Raw genomic sequence first — 18,442 nt, forward strand, 5'->3', positions numbered from 1 at the left:
GCGGCCCAGGCGAATCAGGGGCCGAAGAAAGAGGACGGGCCCCCCATTCCATTTGCGACTAAGGTATAGGTACAATTCTATTGACTCCCAATCGCTTGTACATGGCCAAGAGCAGAAAGAGGAAGCACAAAAGGCAAATAGAAAGCGGGAGGCTAATATCAGAGGCTATTTCTAGGGGTAATTAAGAAACTCTCCATAACCATAGCCAATTTATTTATAAACGAATCAAATGGCGGTGCGAAATATTTCGTTATACAAAGTTTCTACAATATATCATTCTCATGCCTTGGATGCATTTTCACGCACCATCGCGGCCACCACCTGACTCTTACCGGCCACCAACATCCCAATATCCTCAAAAGTCGCGTTCCCCAAGATTTCAAAAACGGCCACCTCTGCCTTCAGCTTCCACTTGAACCAATTCCGCAACTCCACCGCCACCAACGAATCCATTCCGTACGCGTGCATCGGATTCGACAGATCCAGGTTCTCTAGAGGTATCCCCAATGCCTTGCCGAGCCGCTGTATCAGCGATTGCGCAATAATTGCCGCCGCCTCATCCGTCGATCGCACCGCTACCAGATCTTTCACTATATCAGCCACGTCATCTTCTTGCACAGACGCATCTGCGTCCGTGATATTCCACGTTCCTCGAAAGAGTGGTCGGGTCATAATAATGGGGATTTCCGCCATGCGAGCCTCGATACGAGAGGGAACGTCAATTCCGACAAGCACTTGAGACCTCAGCGGAGAGTTGTGGATTGGCAGGGACGGATCACAGTGATATTCCAGCAAAGCAAACATCTCCCGCTGAGTGATACCAAGCAGGTAACCTGTCCTAATCAGTGCAGTCCGCACTGGATCATTGTCCCGCAGTACCCCGTCATCTACCATGACGCCGAGATTGAACGTGGCCGCTTTTTCGCCAAGGAAATTACGGTAGTGCATCAGGGCATCCTGATAGGCGCAAGCGGCCGAGTAGTTGACTGACGCGGTCCCCCCGACTCCTCCAGCAATTGACGAATAGGCGATGAAGAAATCCATACTGGTTGGGAGCAACTTGTGAAGATTCCATGTTCCGGAGACTTTGCAGGCGAAGGTGTCTGCCCAATCTTGATACGTCATGTTTCCAAATACCTTGTTCTATCCGAGGGGTGAATGATTAGCATATAGACGACGGAGCAGGGAGACTTATAGTGGAAACTCACTCGGAGAACCATTGCCGACTGAATACAGCCCTTAATTGGGGGCATCTGGCTTTGAAGGGCGTCCAACGTATGTTTCAGGGAGCCGTAAACTGCGATATCGCAGCGTGGTACTTCCACCCTCACTCCCTGCCTGTGCAAACCGCGCACCAGCCCCCGTGCTTCATCGTTTGACACACCCAATCGGGAGAGTAGAATCAAGTTTTTCGCTCCTCGCTGGGCCATCCAGTTAGCTGTGCTACGACCAATGCCACCCAGTCCTCCGGCAATCACGTATGTGGCGTTGGCGTCGAATGTCCAGGGACGCTTGATTTTCACAGTTGTCTTTAAACGTTAGATTTGCCTTTGACCTAATAGATTGCGTCCCTACCTTGATCAGATCGTCACGTCGGAATTCAACCACAGTTTTCCCCGTGTTCTTGCCACTCTGAAGGTATCGGAACGCTTGTTCAACTTCACCGATTCCATACACATGAATTGGCCGAGGAGGGGAAATCCGCCCTTGGGATAGCAGGGCGCTAATGTCTTTCCATAACTGTCGCAAAAGGCAGGGCCGATACTTCCGAGCCTCATTTAGGTCGATAGCATGGAATGATGCATTCTTCGCGAAGGGCAGCATCGGCAAACTGTTGTTGGAGAGGATGTCTTTCTTACCCAGTTCAAGGAAGCGGCCGAATGGCGCGATGCACTGCCAGCTCTCGACGAGGAAATCGCCACTCAACGAATTAAGGATGACATCTACCCCACCATTTTTACCGGTATATCCACGGATGCCCTTGACAAAGGAAGTGTCACGGCTATCAAATATATGATCTTCGGGGATGTGGTAAGTCTCCATCAACAGCATTTTCTTCTCCTCTGACCCGACGGTGACGAATATCTCAACATCTCGCAGCTGGGAAACTTGAATAGCTGCCTGGCCTGTGCCTCCGGCCGCAGAATGAATTAGAATTGACTCTCCTCGTTGGATGTTGGCGACGTTAACCAAAGCATAGAAGGCAGTGGTGAACACCACGGGGAGGGCGGCGCCCTCGACGAAGGACATGGAATCAGGAATTCGAATGGCATCATTAGCTTGACACCTCGTATACGTTTGATAGGTTCCCACAGTACTGACACAGACTCGATTTCCAATCTCCACGTTCTGCACCTCTGGTCCCTTGCGATATACGGTACCGGAGCATTCGAAGCCATAGCTAGTACCTGGAAGTCTGCCCAGTGCGATAAGACAATCTCGGAAATTGACGCCGCTAGCTTCAACCTCAATCTCAATCTCACCCGGAGCGAGCTTCAGCTTGGTAGCGTTGTCGTCCTCGATGAACTCTAAACTGTCTAATAGGCCAGGGGAGGCGATGCTGAGTGATAATGCGGAATTTTCGCCAAATCTAGACTCACCCGACTGGGTGACAGCCATTAACTCGCCAAGGCCTTTGTTCAGATAATCGGCTTCAATAAATCGATCAACACATAGGAGACCATCACGTTCCACGTACTCTTGCTCACAGTCATTGACCGGCCGAGTAGCAATAGTCTGGAAAACCTGGCCGATGCGATTCGCTGTATGGAGCGCATCGACTGCGGTAGCTTCCAATGAGAGGGATATGAGTTTTGAATGTCGCTCTTCCATACGCAGTCCTCGAAATGCGCCTTGAATCAGAGCATGCTCAGGTCGCTGAGGTCTGGCACCCCCTCCACGCGTTACCCATAACATTCCTCCATCCGCCAGCAACAGGGTCTTCACCTGTTGGTACTCGGTGGGATTCATCTTAGCCAAAATGGGTGACTCTTCCAGGTCAATAATCATGATGCAGAACCAGTCGCTCAAGTTTGGCATTTGCGCAGCCTCTTCGAGGGAACGGTTGATGGTTTGGGGAACGCCAGCAGCCTGTAGACTTGCTTCCAGCTTCTTTGCGACATCCTGTTGTATTGTGGATGCAGAGTCCAACACGATCAAGATCAGTGGGGGGAGGTCTGGACGATTCTTCACTTCAGCCGCTGCGGTTGTAATAATGGCACTGTGCTCATGACATATGGTATCTTCGTAGTCTTGAAGGTTGAGGTCGATACCTGAGAAACCATGTTTCCTGAGAATATCATCCCAGACCGCGTCAGAAATACCGGCGCTGAATGTCCGGTATCCATCTTGATATCGCCACCAGCCTGGAAGCAACCCAAAGGCAAAGTTGGTACGAACGACCTCTGGGTCGGTGAGTTCAAAGAGTACAAGCTTACCACCCGTCTTAAGTAGCCTTCTCGCATGTTGCAAAGTCGTACCTAAATTTTGGGTGGCATGAAAAACATTATCGGCGACTATCATGTCACAAGTCGCATTCTCAAAGCCTTGTTTCACGGGATCTTTCTCAATGTCTAGGACAGAAAAGGTTACCTTGTTTGGGAAACTCTCAAACATAGTTGCCGCGTCAGAGAAGAAGCCGGCAGAGATATCGGTGTATGTGTAGTGGGAAAATCTTGGGGTGCCGGCGCCGGCTTTGCGGGAGCCGTTCTGGGTCAATATGTCTAGAACGTATCGTGTCATGCCCCCTGTGCCTGCTCCAATCTCCAGGATCTTCATGTCTGGATGCTTATGGGCGTAGAGATCGATAAAGGCTAGGGCTTTGAACAGTCCATTGGTGGCCTTGTAGAGTTCGCGGTAGTAGTCTTTGACGAGGGAAGTCTGAAACATGATTTGCAGCCCATCTTGCTGTCCTGTCAGAATCTCGTAGAGGTTACGAGCTAACACTGCGAAGAATTTCCCTCGGCTATTGAGACCTTCAAGGCGATCTAGCAGCTTCATATAAAATACGTCATCACTCAAAACACCTTTGAAATCGATCCCCATTGTAGCAGGGGCATCTACGGACAACTTCTGCTTTTCACGCTCCATCCACGCCAGGTATCTCTGATGGTGGGGAGCGAGTTTGTCCTTATCTTTGTCTGTTAGCTTCCGCAAAGTTCGCAAAATACACAGGTAGAGCAGCAGCTTAACGTCATGATCAAATTCCACAGGTGACGGCTGCAAGGGGAAGCCCGTCGTTACTTGGGTTAGTAGTTCTTCCGTACTCAACAGCTCAATGTCGGGACGGTAGTCAAAGTTCCAACAGAGACGACGGGAATTCCCGCTCTGCTGCTTCTCCGTTAGAAACTTGCCCTCAAGACCATCAACTACCACCACAGATCGTTGACCGGATGGTTCCAAGGCGACGACGTGAGAAGTAGTATTCCCGAGACCCAGGAAGGATGATTTATTCCACGCCATCACACGAGTTGCATCATTTTGATCCTGGAAGGGTCGACTCTCGCATTCCGCAATCCAGATGTGACGAATACTAGTAACCACACTGGGACATATATTGGTGCCACCCTTCGTCATCGCAACTAGCCCCATCTGGAATAACCCATCTAAGAACGTTGGATGGGCGGTAAAGCCAGTTTGACTAAATTTCCGGGCCTTGACTCGCCATTGATGAGGATCGATTTCCGCAAAACACTCCATCTCATCATTGTACGCGCATTTTTTGATGACCTGATGGGCAGGTCCGAAATCGATGCCATTCTCCGCTAGTGACTTATACATACGCCCCATATCAGCTGTCTGTAAGCAGGATCTGCGCATGCGGCGCAGCTCGGTGATATGTCTCTTCCATTCCAGCTGAGCTTGCCGTCCTTGGTCAACCATGCCGCCTTCGTCAACGTAGGAAACCTGGATACGGCCCTGGCACGCCTCCACCCAGGTATCATTCTCAATGTAGTAGAGACGAAACTCTGACCAAGAACTCTCGCGATCGGCCGACAGCCCCATAGACCGGAGATAGAATTCTACCTCAGTACCATCGGGGTCTTCTGAGACAGCCAGGGCCCGAGAGAAGGTCGCATCTCTCAACGTGTACCCCGCAATTATTCGATCGGACCGTGATCGAGAAACGCTCTTGGCTGCTTCCACAGCCATAACTAGCATGGCTGCACCGGGAAAGATGTTCATCCGCGCGATACGGTGGTCCCCAATCCACGGTTCTTCAGACAGCTTGATTCTCTTCCTCCATTTGGCCTCTTGTGGATTCCAGTCTGACACTCGCATCCCTAGAAAGTCATTGCGTGGTGCCTCGCAGAACCGATGACCCATGCTCACCCGTGATTCTCGCCAGTAGGAGAGACTGTGATCAAAGGGATACTCCGGCAGATTAGCTATTGGAGTAAGTGACAAGAACTTAGGCATGTTCGGCTGGTTCAGTGCGTGGATATTGACATGGTGTCCGCGGCAGTATAGGTAGCCGAGGGCATCAAACACGCTTTGAATAGCATTTAAATTTCGAACAAGAGCAGACTTGTACCCAACAACTGGTTTCTGACTGGCTGCTTTCAATGTATCCTTGATCGGTCCTTGCAAGGTCGAATGTGGGCCTATTTCCAAGACGTCCTCAACCTGCAAATGACTGGTTTGACCAAGAATCTCTCCACCCTCTTGAACCCTCAGCGACGCAGCATATGTCAAGGCAGTGGCAAACTGTACTGGTGAGACCATGTTTTGCATCCAATACTCCTTGAGCCCCACCTGCTTGGGTGTTGCAACCTCGCCTGTCACTGAAGAGATCATAACAAGTGACATGACTCCCTTACGGGGGGACAATCTTCCCATTGACTTGAGGTAATCTGGAGCGATAGAATGCATACGTGAGGAATGATAGGCAACAGGAACCTCAAGCTTGCGCGCAAAGATACCTTCCTGATCGAGAGCCTCCTTGAGGGTGTTGATCTGATCGGCATCTCCTGAGATGGTGATATTCCCTGGACTATTGATACAGCCGACGGAGATATTCAGGTGGCCATATCGATTTTGGATAGCTTCAAAGTAGGGTATAACGTCGGATTCGGACAAGTTGACTGACACCATTGCCCCATCGTTGGCGTTCCTATCCGCAAGTCGGGAGGATAGAAGCCCACGATAGTAGGCGACGCTAATTGCGGACCTTCGGTCGAGAGCCCCAATGCAATATCTGGTTTTTCTTTTAGATTGAATTTTTTATTTCTGGTTCAGTCGAGGAGAAGAAACTCACGCAGCAGCAATTTCGCCCGAGGAGTGACCGACTACTACTGTGGGGTGGACATCTATACTTTCCATCAGGTCCACCAGAGCAATCTGGACGACGGTGCACAGTGTCTGGCTAAACTCTGGTTCATTGATTCTGGATTGCCGTTCATCTCGCAACAACTCCTCTGCTCAAGACATCAGCGAAATACAACAAAACGAGTGACCAAGAAATTTACCTTCCAGGTTCCAGGAGCATCCTAAAGCCTTGACGACAGCAGATGAGTCGATAATGCTCTGCGCATAGACTCTGAATTGCCGTAACTCACGACCCATGCCAGCCCACTGCGCTCCTTGGCCTGTAAAGCAGAGCGCCAGGCGCGAAGTTGTCAGAGCCCTTACTGGTGGAGATGGCTTGATCCCCTTTGCCAACTGCTCCGGAGAATCGCAAATGGCGTATGATCGCCAGAGCAACGAACTTCGACGTTCACTTAAAGTGTATGCTAGGCGCAAAATGTATGTATCATTGATAAGATGCCGGGAACCGTCGAGGTATTGATTGTAGGTGGCTGCCAGACGGCTGATGCCTTTTTCATCTTGCGCAGATAAGACAAGAATCTGGGGGTTCGGATATCCCAATTCAAAATGATCCTTTGCTTGGCGCTTAGCTGGTCCGGACAGTTGCACGTAATTTCGAGCATCTTCCATAACGACATGCGCATTGGTACCTCCGAATCCAAAAGAGTTGATAGACAGCCGGCGCAGACCATCCGACGGCCATGGACAGAGCTTTTGTGGAAACTGATTAAGCGTTAGCTTGGCTTGGATTAAGGCCAACGCACTGCGAGAAAGAATATACCACAAGGTCGGGTTGTCTCTCTGTAATGGTCCTATTGACAACCTCTAAGCCTGCAACGCCTGGTATCATCCCCTGCTCCAACATGAGCACGCTTTTGATGAGACTGGCAATGCCGCTGGTTCCCTCCAAATGACCAATGTTAGATTTGACTGTGCCCACATATAGCGGGCGAGCTGGAGAAATGCAGCTCTGGAAGGCATCCGCAATTGCCCCTGCTTCAATAGGATCTGGTGCGCGTTACCTCGAGGTGTCTACCAATCACAAAGTGTGAAGATACTAACCGCCCACCGGCGTCCCTGTTCCATGTGCCTCCACATACCGGGTCAAGCGCATATCCAAATTCGCTTTTTGGTATGTTTCCCGAATGAGCTCCGCCTGTGCTTGTCGACTGGGCTGCACGATTCCGGGCGTGCGTCCGTCCTGGTTCGTCCCCGTGGCACGAACAACCGCACGAATAACATCGTTGTCGACAACGGCATCACCGGTGCGTTTCAAGATCAGGGCTCCGAAGCCTTCACCACGTCCGTACCCATTTGCATCCTCATCAAAACTCCGGCATCGACCTTCCGGTGATAGGAACCCCTGATTGTTCAGGGACATGGCCATATCTGGACTCAGGAAAAGGTTTGCACCGGCTACTATTGCCTGTTCTACTTCTCAGCAAACACGATATGAAAAACTGCTACGTTGTTCCTGTGTGAAACTTACCATGTCTGCATCTCCATTACGCAATCCTTGGCACGCTGTGTGGAAGGCAACGAGCGTGCTGGAGCAGGCAGTGTCCATGTTAATCGATTCACCGCGCAGGTTGAAAAACCAACTGATGCGATTCGCGATCATGTTGAGAGAAACAGAGCTGGCTGAATACCGACCGCCAAATTGTGGATCACGAGTGGAAAAAGCCTTGTAATCATCGCCGAAACTACCGGTATGGACAGAGGTTTTGGAATTGACGACCTGCTCCATCGGGATTCCCGCTGTTTACCCATCAGTTTGGCTCGGGTTCTGCATGTAAAAGTTTTTCATCTACCGTTTTCCAATGCGTGGTATGTAGTTTCAAGGAGAATTCGAGATTGTGGATCGATCTCGGCAGCTTCACCGGGCCCGATAGTGAAGAAGGGTGCATCGAAGGCGGCCACGTCGCCATCGACAAAATGGGCCCCTTTGAGTGGGAACTAGACAATGGAAGAAAGGAAGAATCTCTTTAGTGTTTGCACTGTCTACCATAGAATGTTCTCAAAAACAATGAGATGCACCTACCCCGTTCAAACGCTCTTGGTCCGGATCATAGACACCATCAAAGTGGATGCGACTCGAGGGAAAGGTCGACCACGCCGAACGACCCTCTGCAAGTGCCTCCCAGAAGGACTCTGCTGATTCCAATCCCCGTGGGAAGCGAAATGACATCCCAACTATCGCAATTGGCACCGTGTCAACTTCATCATTTTGAGTATGGTGCTCATGCATCCCTGGAGCGACACCATTTGGAGTCGCGCTACTGAGAAGCTTCTTGGATCGTACTCCCGGGGGTTTCTTGTTTGCGGGACCTGGCTCGCTGGCAGGCGAGTAGGTCGCTAGCCAGCCTTGAATGCTTTCAAGTACCATAGTGATTTCAATCTAGAGTTAGACTGGGGAGGGAATTCTGGTTGTTGTAATGGAAATGCTACTATAACCCCCTGAGCAAGGAGATGCAACGCCTCCTTATTGCATCGATCTTGGCTTCTGTTTTAACCTTGGCAAATAAATTTCGATCCTGTGCTATGCCAGCTGCAGAGAGTCTGATTAGATTGCATAGATAGATTGTCAACTTTGGTGTTTAATGATGTAAGTCTGTCACGTTCCAGTGATTGCTCCCAAGATACGACCCATTTAAACAAGGATGGCTCATGATTGCCCTCATTCCAAACTGCAGCATCCACTGCGGGGCTGTATCTCCACGGTGATTGGAAAATCCCGAGGTCAAGGCTATTCCTATTTCCAGTTGAAGTTGAGGTATACTACGACGCTGCCGCGTCTTCTTCTTACGGCAAGAAGATCGATTTGTCTGGCGCCTTGCCTCCTTTAGGCAAACAGTCCCTGCCAGGGTACCTGCAGTCAGACTAAGCGGCCCCAAGAGAAGACCAGCGATTGAGCGATTGGTCGAGGGATTAAGTTCACGACTTATGTTTAAATATCGAGGGTTGTAATTTTCAGGATGGCTCCCTTCAAGTTTTCTTATTTTTTCTTTTCTTGGCATGGGTGGAGAGGTAGATGATACATTGTCTGCCTCGACATCGGCCATTATCTGTTTATCATAGACGGAAAAAGGTGATGCAGATGCTAGGACTGATTAAGTCTACTTTGGAGTAAGTAAATATAACTATGGAAAGCTGTTGCCTCAACTAACGGTCAAATTGTAGCAACTCCAGTCAAACTTTAGTTTATTACAAGGCCCAATTTGGCAATTCATCCAACGGAACAACTAAGGTTGCAGAGGGATAAAGCTACGCCAACCGTCGCATCGGCCATTCCCACATCAGCGCCAAGGCAATACTTTCAGCTGCACAAAATCCTAGTATCATAGCTAGCTGTTGATGATATCCTTCCGCAAAAGCCGCATGCACAATCGACTGATCAGTCGGCGACAGGGTCCGAACCGATGATACATCTTTGAGAATTTGCACCAGCGCATCGGCAGACAATTGCGCTGCCAGCTGATTCTTAGCGTTGTTGTTCAATAAGTTTGTCGCAATCGAGACTCCCAACGCACCGCCAAGGATGCGCAACTGTGTGACTCCACCCAGGGCAACAGCTATCATGATGAGGATCTGTCAGCGAATGGATAGAAAGGTAGCCACAGGCCAGGAAGGAAGAAACATACCGAGAACGCGTCTCTCTACGATGAATGGTACAATGTTCAAGAGGGTGGTCAAACTGAGGCCTGTGCCCAGTCCAGCCAGTGTTTGATATCCGTAGACGCGGGCAGGAATACTCGCGTTGACGGGAACCGAGTAAAGAAGACCTATTCCAAGGATCTGTAGGACGGTGGCGGTAAATAGCAGCACGATGGGCGGAACGCGTCCTCGTGCGGTAAGACCGCCGGTTAATGCGGACCCAAAAGCAATGGTAAGCGTAAAGGGTAAAATGGAAATTCCCGATTTGAGACCAGAACGGCCATTGATACTCATAAATCGAAGGGGCAGTTCGAGTACCAGGGTCACAAAAGGGACACCAGATAGTAGCGCGTTGCTTTTTGCATCGGCATATATTATTAGCATGAATTCTTGAGCAGAGTACTTCTATGATTTACATCCAATTTCGAGTGTTGAGATACGGGAAGGAAGGAGAGGGAGGGTGTTGGGAGGGTGTTGGGAGAAGAGAACACACTCACAGGAATATCCCCATCATCACCCGCTTCTTGAAGAACACCCAGGGCAAAATTGGCTCCCGTGCAGACTTGGCGTGATAGAGATACCATTGCCAGACGAGGAAGAGAATCAGCAGTACCCCGGCGGCCACCAAAAAGGCAATGACAAGGGTTGAGCTCCATGTAAAGGAGATACCTGCCTCCTCGATGGCCACAATGAGCAAGACAGACGCGGCTAGGAGCATGGAGAAGCCCGGATAGTCGATGCGGCCACGAAGAGTGACATTTCGCCTAATGAGGTTGCAGAATGTTGGGGATGTGATTGCAGAAGAGTTGGGAAAGCCAGCCGGCATAGCTACAAGGACGAGAATGAGTCCGACGAACCCGACGGGAAGGTTGATGTAGAAGATCCAGCGCCAGGTGGCGCCGTCTGAGATGGCTCCGCCAAATAGCGGTCCCAGAAGAAAGCTGAATGCAATGGCAAGGGAGACAATTCCATTGTAGGCACCGTATTTGGCTGGTTGCACCATCTCTGCCACGACGATGGGGACCATGCTGAAAATACCTGCACCACCAACCCCTTGCAAGGAACGGCAGAGAATACTGAGAGAAGCTTAATTAGTTGCCATCATTCTCGATGGAAGATATAAGTTACATACAGCTGTGTTAGGGTGTGAGCGCATCCACACCCTCCCGAGAAGGCAAGGAAGAGCACCACCGCAGTGACGAGCATCAGCTTACGACCAAAGAAGTCGCTCAGTTTGGCCCATATAATGAGAAAGCCTGGCGAAGAGTAAGAAAATGAGTCGAATGCTAAGACGGAGGGTTTGACGGGCTTGTACTGAAATAGGAGGTCAGGTAGCTGGACACCACCCAGCTGCTTTTTTCAAAAGCGTGTAGATCATTGGAAATAGCCGTCAGCGAGGTACTGACTATGGTGATGTCGAGGGAAGAGAGAAAGACGCAAAGACAAATTCTGAACCGAAATTAACTGTTGTTGTTCTGCATTTGAGATTCAGAAGGTGATACACACCCGACTGTGAGGAGTCTGAGTCTCCATCCTTCCAATACTGGGGGTTGGGAATTTTCCTCGTTTTCACCATTCACCGTGTTGTCCTTCTCCAACTGTGCATTATCTGAGGGATCGGAGCGGGGGGGGATAGTGTCGTCCCTAGTATCTGGGGGCTTTTCTTGCTCCTCGGGCATTGTGATAGTATGGATTGCTAGAAAGACATATCCTTTGAGGATTGAATGCCGCATTTGTCTTGCATCTCAGGGTGGTTTACTGCGGAGCAATTGCACCGATAGACACCTGCAGGCCTCGGCAGATCCTCGAGTTTGGAAATACCAGGCGAATATTGTGCTCTCGGGGTACCCGCGATGGCCGATTCCTGCTACCAAGGATGGGAATCCAGATTTCGTTGTTTCTTTTGTCTGTTTACCGTGTATTTACGACGAACGGTCAACGTAAAACTGGACCTTGCGGGTACTGGATCGACACAGCTCGTGTAAGGCCGTTTGTCGGACATTGGAAGGATGACATGCATTATTTTCCTTCGCTGCGGTCTGGCCCAAATGTGACTGCCACCTTCCCAGAAACTTTATTTGACCATTAACTTCTGTAGGTGGGGCTTGGGCTGATGTAACTAGTAGGCCACGTTCTATTCCTTTCTCTCGCTGCCACCAACCGGCTGGAACAAGGGTGGTCCGGAGAATTAGTGTGACACAGAGCGCTTACGTCGGGTTGATTTTTTTGCTCCCCCTTTTGCTTAATAGCAAGAGTGAAAATAACTAGGGTATAGTTAACTAGTGGTATGTGGTAAGTATGGTAAGCAGAGAGAGAGAGAGAGAGAGAGAGAGAGAGTTTAGATTAGCCACTAGTAAGAAAAAAACATAAGGATATAAAAAATAAATATAAAAATAGGGGTCGAGTGAGCCAGCTGACGGTGGTGCATTTAAGGTTCAAGCCTGAACCTCCAGTGGTCACCAATGAAAATACACAGTAACGAACACCGGCTGGTCCTAGCACTCCTTCACAGTCACCAGAATGCCAGGTGTGTCACACGCCTGCGCTCCTAGAATGTAGTCTCGGCTCACATCGATGTCGCGATCGCGTTGCACCGCGGAGACATCAAAGTCAAACTGCCGGAAGACGGCCGCTAGAATCAAAACCAGCTCTGCACGGGCCAGATTAATCCCCAGGCAAGAGCGTGTGCCCCGATTGAACGGAACCAGGTATCGTTCCAATCGCTTGCCGTCGGGTCCCAGCCAACGCTCGGGTCGGAAGATGCGAGGCTCCGGAAAGATGGTGTCGTTCAGATGGGTGAGCATGGCCGTCATTCCAACGGTAGTGTTCGCAGGAATGAAGATCCCGCGACATTGGAGCGGCTGGTCGGGGAACTGACGGCCAATCCGATGGCTGACGGGGTCGCACAGGCGCAGACCCTCCTGGACCACGGCTGCCAGATAGGGGAGTTGTTCGAGAGTCGCCAGAGAGGGAAACTGCCGAGGGTCTGGGACGGCGGTCGTGAGCTCGTCATGCAACCGTTGTCGTACAGCTCGGTTGGCGGCAATGTGATAGGCGGTCCCACGTAGTACAAATGCTCTAGGCCACTGGTTAGGTTTACCCGATATGGGGCACGATTGGAAAGATTTACGTTGTCCCGGAGCCCGCCGTCACCAAGCTGAAGGCTTCATCCCGCAACCGATCCCTCTGCAGCTCGGCCGGGGGGAGCTTGCTGTCCAACAGTTCGTGGAAGACGGTCCGATGACCGGCATTCTCGTAGGCCGTATCCTCACCATGTCGAATGGCCTCCACTTGCCGAGATAGAGTCTATGGAGATGCTAGTCAGCGCCTCTATGGTTAGGCCTCATATGAGACGGACGTACCTGACGAAAATTCAGAATGTCCGCCAATGCTGGGGCTAGGATTTTGTTGACGCGATCCTACATATCAACACCGGGTGAGTATTTTATCTCCCAGGGTCGGGAAACAAAAAGGAAAAAGGGCCTTACCGGCAGTGAATACGTGAAGCGCATCACCCATGGAATATGGATATTCAGCAGGCTGACCTGCAGGAATCTATCCACATCGTCAAATCCCTTGCGACCGAAATCGGGCTGGTGCACATTGTGGGGCTCATGAGCAAAGCAATAGGCGTTAATGATATCCAGGGTTACTGCGGCGTAAATGTACTTCATATTGAGCATGTCGCCCGTCTGAGCGGCGCGATGCAGACGCTCTCGCAGAAGCTCAATGGGACGCCACATGACAGGAACGAGGTCGGTGACGGATTTCTTGGAAAAGAAGGGGTTTAGAGCGCTTCGTCGCAGGCGGTGCAAGTCATGCCCCCTAGTGCCAATGGTCTAGTTCTGTCAACGCTGTTTCTTCGCCGTAAACGTTTGGATAGCCCGGTCGAGAGACAAGGGAGGAGGGAAGGATATACCGCGGGATAGGGACCAAAAGCTTCCGCGACACGTAGGGGCTTCTCTGCCCGGCCATTCGTCTGGTTAAAAACTTGGTCGAAGAAATCGGGGTCGTCGATATGCACTTCATCGGGGTTGATGCGAATGACAGGGCCTGGAGGGGAGACAGTACATTAGATCAGCTCCAGGGAGATGGAGGGTGGGATTGGTACCATATCTGCGATGCAGAGCCTTAAGCTGGAAGCTGAACTGGCCATTTTGATACAGATCGTAATACCATTCATAGAGATAGGTGACCTTGGCCAATGGAGGACCGGGGATATGAGCGAGAGGGTGAAAGTAGATTCGGTAGGCGAGGAGCGAGATTAGGGCCAGGAGGGCCAACGACAGCAGTAGAAGGGAATCCATTCTGGTGTACTGGAGTCAAGTGAATTTTACAGAGCAAGCACAGGGATGTGATGACTCTCTTGACTTTCTCTCTTCGTTCCTTGCCTTCATATTATGGCCGAAGTTAGGCGGTGCAACGCGGGGAAGAGTAGGTAGGCCGGGTAAAACCTGTTGGAAGCCTAGAGAGACATTGATAGGTACCATCCATTTCTTTGTTTAATAGATAACAAGGGTATGACGGCTACAGGACACGAGATTGGTGGTTTCTTGGTTATTAGATACGAATTCTTCTTCTGTCTCAACGTCCAATTGGATGAATCTAGGGTCAGATGCCCAGATCGATCGGGTCCAATCGTATTCCGCGCACACATACCACGGTGTACAGCGGACAGGCTAGAACCAAAGTGAATTCAATGGGTAAATCTGCTCTCACTGAGATTCCTTAGCAAGGAAATCGGACCCCCCCTTGCAATTTACGAAATTACAAAGGGAATCATGCCCCGTACTTGAGGGATTTCCAATTTACCGGGATAGGATAAGTTCCCTACAAACTGGATCGAGACCCTTTCCGGTGAAAGCCTGGCACTTGGTAGCCGTGAGTCTTTTTCCACATCCACTCCTGTGCCTGTTCCAGCGTGAACGGCACTAGGTTCTCCACCTCCAGCGATTCCGCCTTCAGGCTCCTAGCCCAGATGAACTGCGCGCTCGATGGCGGTTGTTCCCCCCGCGCAAACCTGACGGCCGCCTGGGCCCACTCTCCCAAGATCTGCTTCGTCTGCGGGGCCGCCCCGAAGACCCAGAAGAAGGTGTGGGGCATACTCTCATATTCGCGCAGAGTGATCGACCCGCCTGCACGGTGAATCTCGCGTGCCACCAGTCGCGACGCATCCACGATCTGCTCCTGTCCCGAGCCCATCCAGATCGGACACGTGCCCGTCCAGTCCTCCGCGGCGGCGGGACTCGCCAGTGGGTGGGCCAGCATGCCCGCCTCGCAATAGAGGTTGGCACGAGGTGGTCGCGTCGGCCAGGCCGGACAGGTGGGAAAGCTTTTCTCCAGGTACGGGAGCTTCTCGATGGGGACGGGGAAGATGTCACAGCGGGCATTGCGCTCGAACGACGGGAAGGCATTGGTGAGGTCGGCCACGGGACTGAGCAGGGACATCCCGGCCGGCACGACGGGTGGTTCTGTAGAACCATGGAAGGTGATGGTGGCCCCCCCGACGCTGCAACCGGAGCAAGACCTGGAGGAGACCCAGGGCCAGACAGGCACCCGAACTGTCGCCCGCCACGACGATCGAGGAGGCCGGCACGGGCTCGTGGGGGCTACCTGCGGGGGGGGGTGCAGCAAGGTCAGATAGGCTTGGAAGGCGTCCAGCAAGGCCGCCGGGAAGGGGTTTTGAGGTGCCAGTCGCTGCCGTACGAGCAGGACCTTGGCTCCAGTGGCCTGGGATAGCGCGGCGGCAGTCTTGCGATAGCTAGAGGCAGAATTCAACCTGATAAGATTGATCGATCATCGGTCAGCACTTCAGAAGGGATATCGAGTGGGGAGAGGAGCAGGGAAGGAAGACCCAACACAAAAGAACCACCGTAGAGGTAGAGGATCGTCAGCGGGCTCGTGGTCTCCGCCATCACCCGGTCGTACTTTTCCTTCTCCCCAATGGCGGGCTCTGGCGTGTCCTTCTGGACATTGCGACGGTAGGCCACCCATTCGAAGTCGAGCGAGACCGAGGCCGGGCGGTCGTATCGCACCTGGTGCTCGTTGGCCTCGTCGACTAGCTGGAGGAGAAGGCCACGCGAGGTATCATCGGTCGGAATGGGGAGAGTAAATTTGCTCACCCAGAGAGGGCCCTTGATGGGATCGTTGCGGCAGCTGGCCTTTTGTTGGACAGAGATGGCGGTTGTCTGGGCACGCTTGAGGTATTCGGCACGCATCTTCTGGGCCGCAGCCACGAGATGCTTGGAGTTCTGGAAGTCCATGGTGGGGTCGGCGGAGACACTCCTGCACGAAGAGATGACGGTTGCTGTTGACGGGAAAGGAGGATGACATGGGAAAAGGGGGTTACGGGGGGGGGGGGGAAATGATGCGAAGAGCCAACCTCGATTTAGCCCTATCGAGGTGGCTGCGGTCCGCAGTGGAAGGAGAGGAGTATAGAAGCAGATGGCCGGGCGATCACCATCAGGATGCCCATTCGGTATTCTCATCGATACCTTGGATCGGAGCTGAGGTGAGACTTCCATGGTGACCATGAAACCCAACTAGCATTATTATTGTCCGATTTTCGTACTAATAGCGCCACGAGCATGGAATCCCAGTTCGGTGGTTGCATTATCCCAGACCCCAGATACAAACAACCCAACCACCGCCTGCATGCTTTGCTGATGCAGGAGACACGTTAGATGAAACGAAGAGCCAAAACTTAGATTTGGAAATAGAAAATACCGAAGTAAAATAAAATGAAAACCAAAGGCAAAGGTAGATTGGATAGGGATTTGGAGGATGATGAAAACGCCACCCGCGAGGATTCACATTATTTCATGCAGGAAGATGGCCAGTCGCAACCTTCACACCCTCCTGCTAGTGCCACATTCTCCTCTCCCTTGTTCTGTCGAATCTCTTGGTTATCATGATGATTACCGCTAATACGTCGCTTTCGGTGAGGGCAGAATCCCGAGGCTGCAGGTATCATGCCAGTGATATATATTCTTTGGCCCGCTGCTGGCAGGTATCCGGTACGGACCCGAGGATACCTAGGTACGTTGTGGAAGATATTGCCAGGGAAAAGTGAATTGATAACACTTCCCGCGACAAGACACCGCATCAGAGACAAGATTGAACCAAAGCCAGAGTCATCACCATGGCCGAGACAGCCGCACCACACCCATACAAGCTGGGGCTCAACCAGCTGGGCTATGCGACACTGGTAGTCAGCATCTTCTTCATCGTGCTGTCCATCGCGGCAGTCAGTCTGCGCATCGGCAGCCGGCGAATGCTGGGCAACCACTTGGGCCTGGACGACTGGCTGGCCATTGCCAGTGTCGTTGTCCTCATGGGCTTTTGCAGTGATATACTGGTGGGAGTCTATACCTACGGGGGTGGGCAAGTCTATCTCAACCAGCTGGAGGCCCACGAGAAGTTGATCCAGTACATGAAATCGGAGTATGCCATTCCACCGCTATATGCGGTCAATGTGACCCTGGTTAAAATGTCCATTCTGTGTTTTTACCATCGCCTCTTCTCGGTCTCTTCCTTCCGTCGCAAGACCTACGGCGTGGGTATCTTCTGTCTCGTTTGGTTTGTGGTCGCCTTCGTCGCTGATATGCTGTACTGTATCCCCATGCGCCAGTTCTGGGATCCCACGGCAGGCGGCTCCTGCTTTAACTTCCCCAACTACTTCCTGGTCATGGAGCTCATCGACGTGCTCCTGGACGTGGTAATCATTGCCCTTCCCCTCAAGACCATCGCGAGCCTGCAGCTTTCCTGGCGGAAGAAACTGGCCTTGCTGGGTATTTTCTCGCTGGGTGCCTTGTATGTCGTCCCCCCCCAATGAGCATGATAGTCCCAACATTCAGATACTAACATGCATAGTGTGATTGTGACTAGTGCCATCCGCATCGCCTACGTCTACCGACCGGGCGACCAACTTCGTATGTCTCTGCGTATACAATCCAGCGGCCTATTACTAACCCGTTGTAGTCGTACTCGGCCAGGCTTCCCTCTGGTCCGTCATCAATCTTGGAGTCGCCATCTTGTGTGCTTGTTTGCCGATCTATCGCCCCTGGCTCCCCAAGTTCGGCAACCTTGGCAGCATCTGGCGCAGTCACTACGGCAAGACTGCCCATGGTGACAACAGTCACCCCCTCTCCACGAATCCGATTAACTCGGCCACGAAGAGCCCCGAGTCGCGATCCACGTACTACTACCAGATGAACGATAGCCATAGCGACGCAATGCCCCTAACCCGCATTGCAGCGGATGATCGGCGGGGGTCCGAGGTGTTTTTTAAAGGGATTCGGGTACAACAAGATGTGCAGATGGTCTAAACAATGTCGGGATGGGGTTTAATGGGCCATAGATGGTGAAACTTTGCCAACGATCTTGTCTTGATGATGTTGCAAGCGTCTTCAATGGCACATTGATGAGGACCATTATGATTGTATGTATAGGTTTGCAGCTGCAGTCGAGTTCCGAAGCTCGG

At 51.6% G+C, this 18,442-nt stretch overlaps 5 protein-coding genes across 5 annotated transcripts; 1 reads left to right on the plus strand and 4 right to left on the minus strand.

The window, feature by feature from the left end:
• Positions 1 to 279: 279 nt before the first annotated feature.
• On the minus strand, positions 280 to 8,692 carry N7533_011644 (uncharacterized protein; the record flags this gene model as incomplete). The annotated part of the gene is made up of 10 exons (XM_057108294.1): positions 280 to 1,143; positions 1,209 to 1,529; positions 1,576 to 6,196; positions 6,257 to 6,416; positions 6,468 to 7,029; positions 7,088 to 7,314; positions 7,369 to 7,732; positions 7,796 to 8,064; positions 8,118 to 8,262; positions 8,348 to 8,692. 10 exons carry the CDS (start codon positions 8,690 to 8,692, stop codon positions 280 to 282), a joined length of 7,878 nt encoding a protein of 2,625 aa, XP_056955672.1.
• An 878-nt stretch (positions 8,693 to 9,570) lies between these two features.
• Positions 9,571 to 11,639, minus strand: N7533_011645 (uncharacterized protein; the record flags this gene model as incomplete). Its single annotated transcript, XM_057108295.1, has 6 exons — positions 9,571 to 9,878; positions 9,948 to 10,315; positions 10,458 to 11,036; positions 11,093 to 11,313; positions 11,367 to 11,409; positions 11,467 to 11,639. 6 exons carry the CDS (start codon positions 11,637 to 11,639, stop codon positions 9,571 to 9,573), a joined length of 1,692 nt encoding a protein of 563 aa, XP_056955673.1.
• Positions 11,640 to 12,455: 816 nt separating this feature from the next.
• Positions 12,456 to 14,267, minus strand: N7533_011646 (cytochrome P450; the record flags this gene model as incomplete). Its single annotated transcript, XM_057108296.1, has 6 exons — positions 12,456 to 13,038; positions 13,091 to 13,266; positions 13,323 to 13,379; positions 13,449 to 13,799; positions 13,880 to 14,013; positions 14,072 to 14,267. 6 exons carry the CDS (start codon positions 14,265 to 14,267, stop codon positions 12,456 to 12,458), a joined length of 1,497 nt encoding a protein of 498 aa, XP_056955674.1.
• A 523-nt stretch (positions 14,268 to 14,790) lies between these two features.
• N7533_011647 (uncharacterized protein) lies at positions 14,791 to 16,223 on the minus strand (the record flags this gene model as incomplete). The annotated part of the gene is made up of 2 exons (XM_057108297.1): positions 14,791 to 15,739; positions 15,820 to 16,223. The coding sequence occupies 2 exons, from the start codon at positions 16,221 to 16,223 to the stop codon at positions 14,791 to 14,793; spliced, it is 1,353 nt and encodes a 450-aa protein (XP_056955675.1).
• Positions 16,224 to 17,101: 878 nt separating this feature from the next.
• On the plus strand, positions 17,102 to 18,287 carry N7533_011648 (uncharacterized protein; the record flags this gene model as incomplete). The annotated part of the gene is made up of 3 exons (XM_057108298.1): positions 17,102 to 17,772; positions 17,833 to 17,891; positions 17,941 to 18,287. The coding sequence occupies 3 exons, from the start codon at positions 17,102 to 17,104 to the stop codon at positions 18,285 to 18,287; spliced, it is 1,077 nt and encodes a 358-aa protein (XP_056955676.1).
• Positions 18,288 to 18,442: the final 155 nt, after the last annotated feature.

This window comes from Penicillium manginii (genome assembly GCF_028828005.1).
Source record: "Penicillium manginii strain IBT 31320 chromosome Unknown utg000008l:1.0-3226943.0:1.0-3228205.0, whole genome shotgun sequence".
NCBI classification, from domain to species: domain Eukaryota; kingdom Fungi; phylum Ascomycota; class Eurotiomycetes; order Eurotiales; family Aspergillaceae; genus Penicillium; species Penicillium manginii.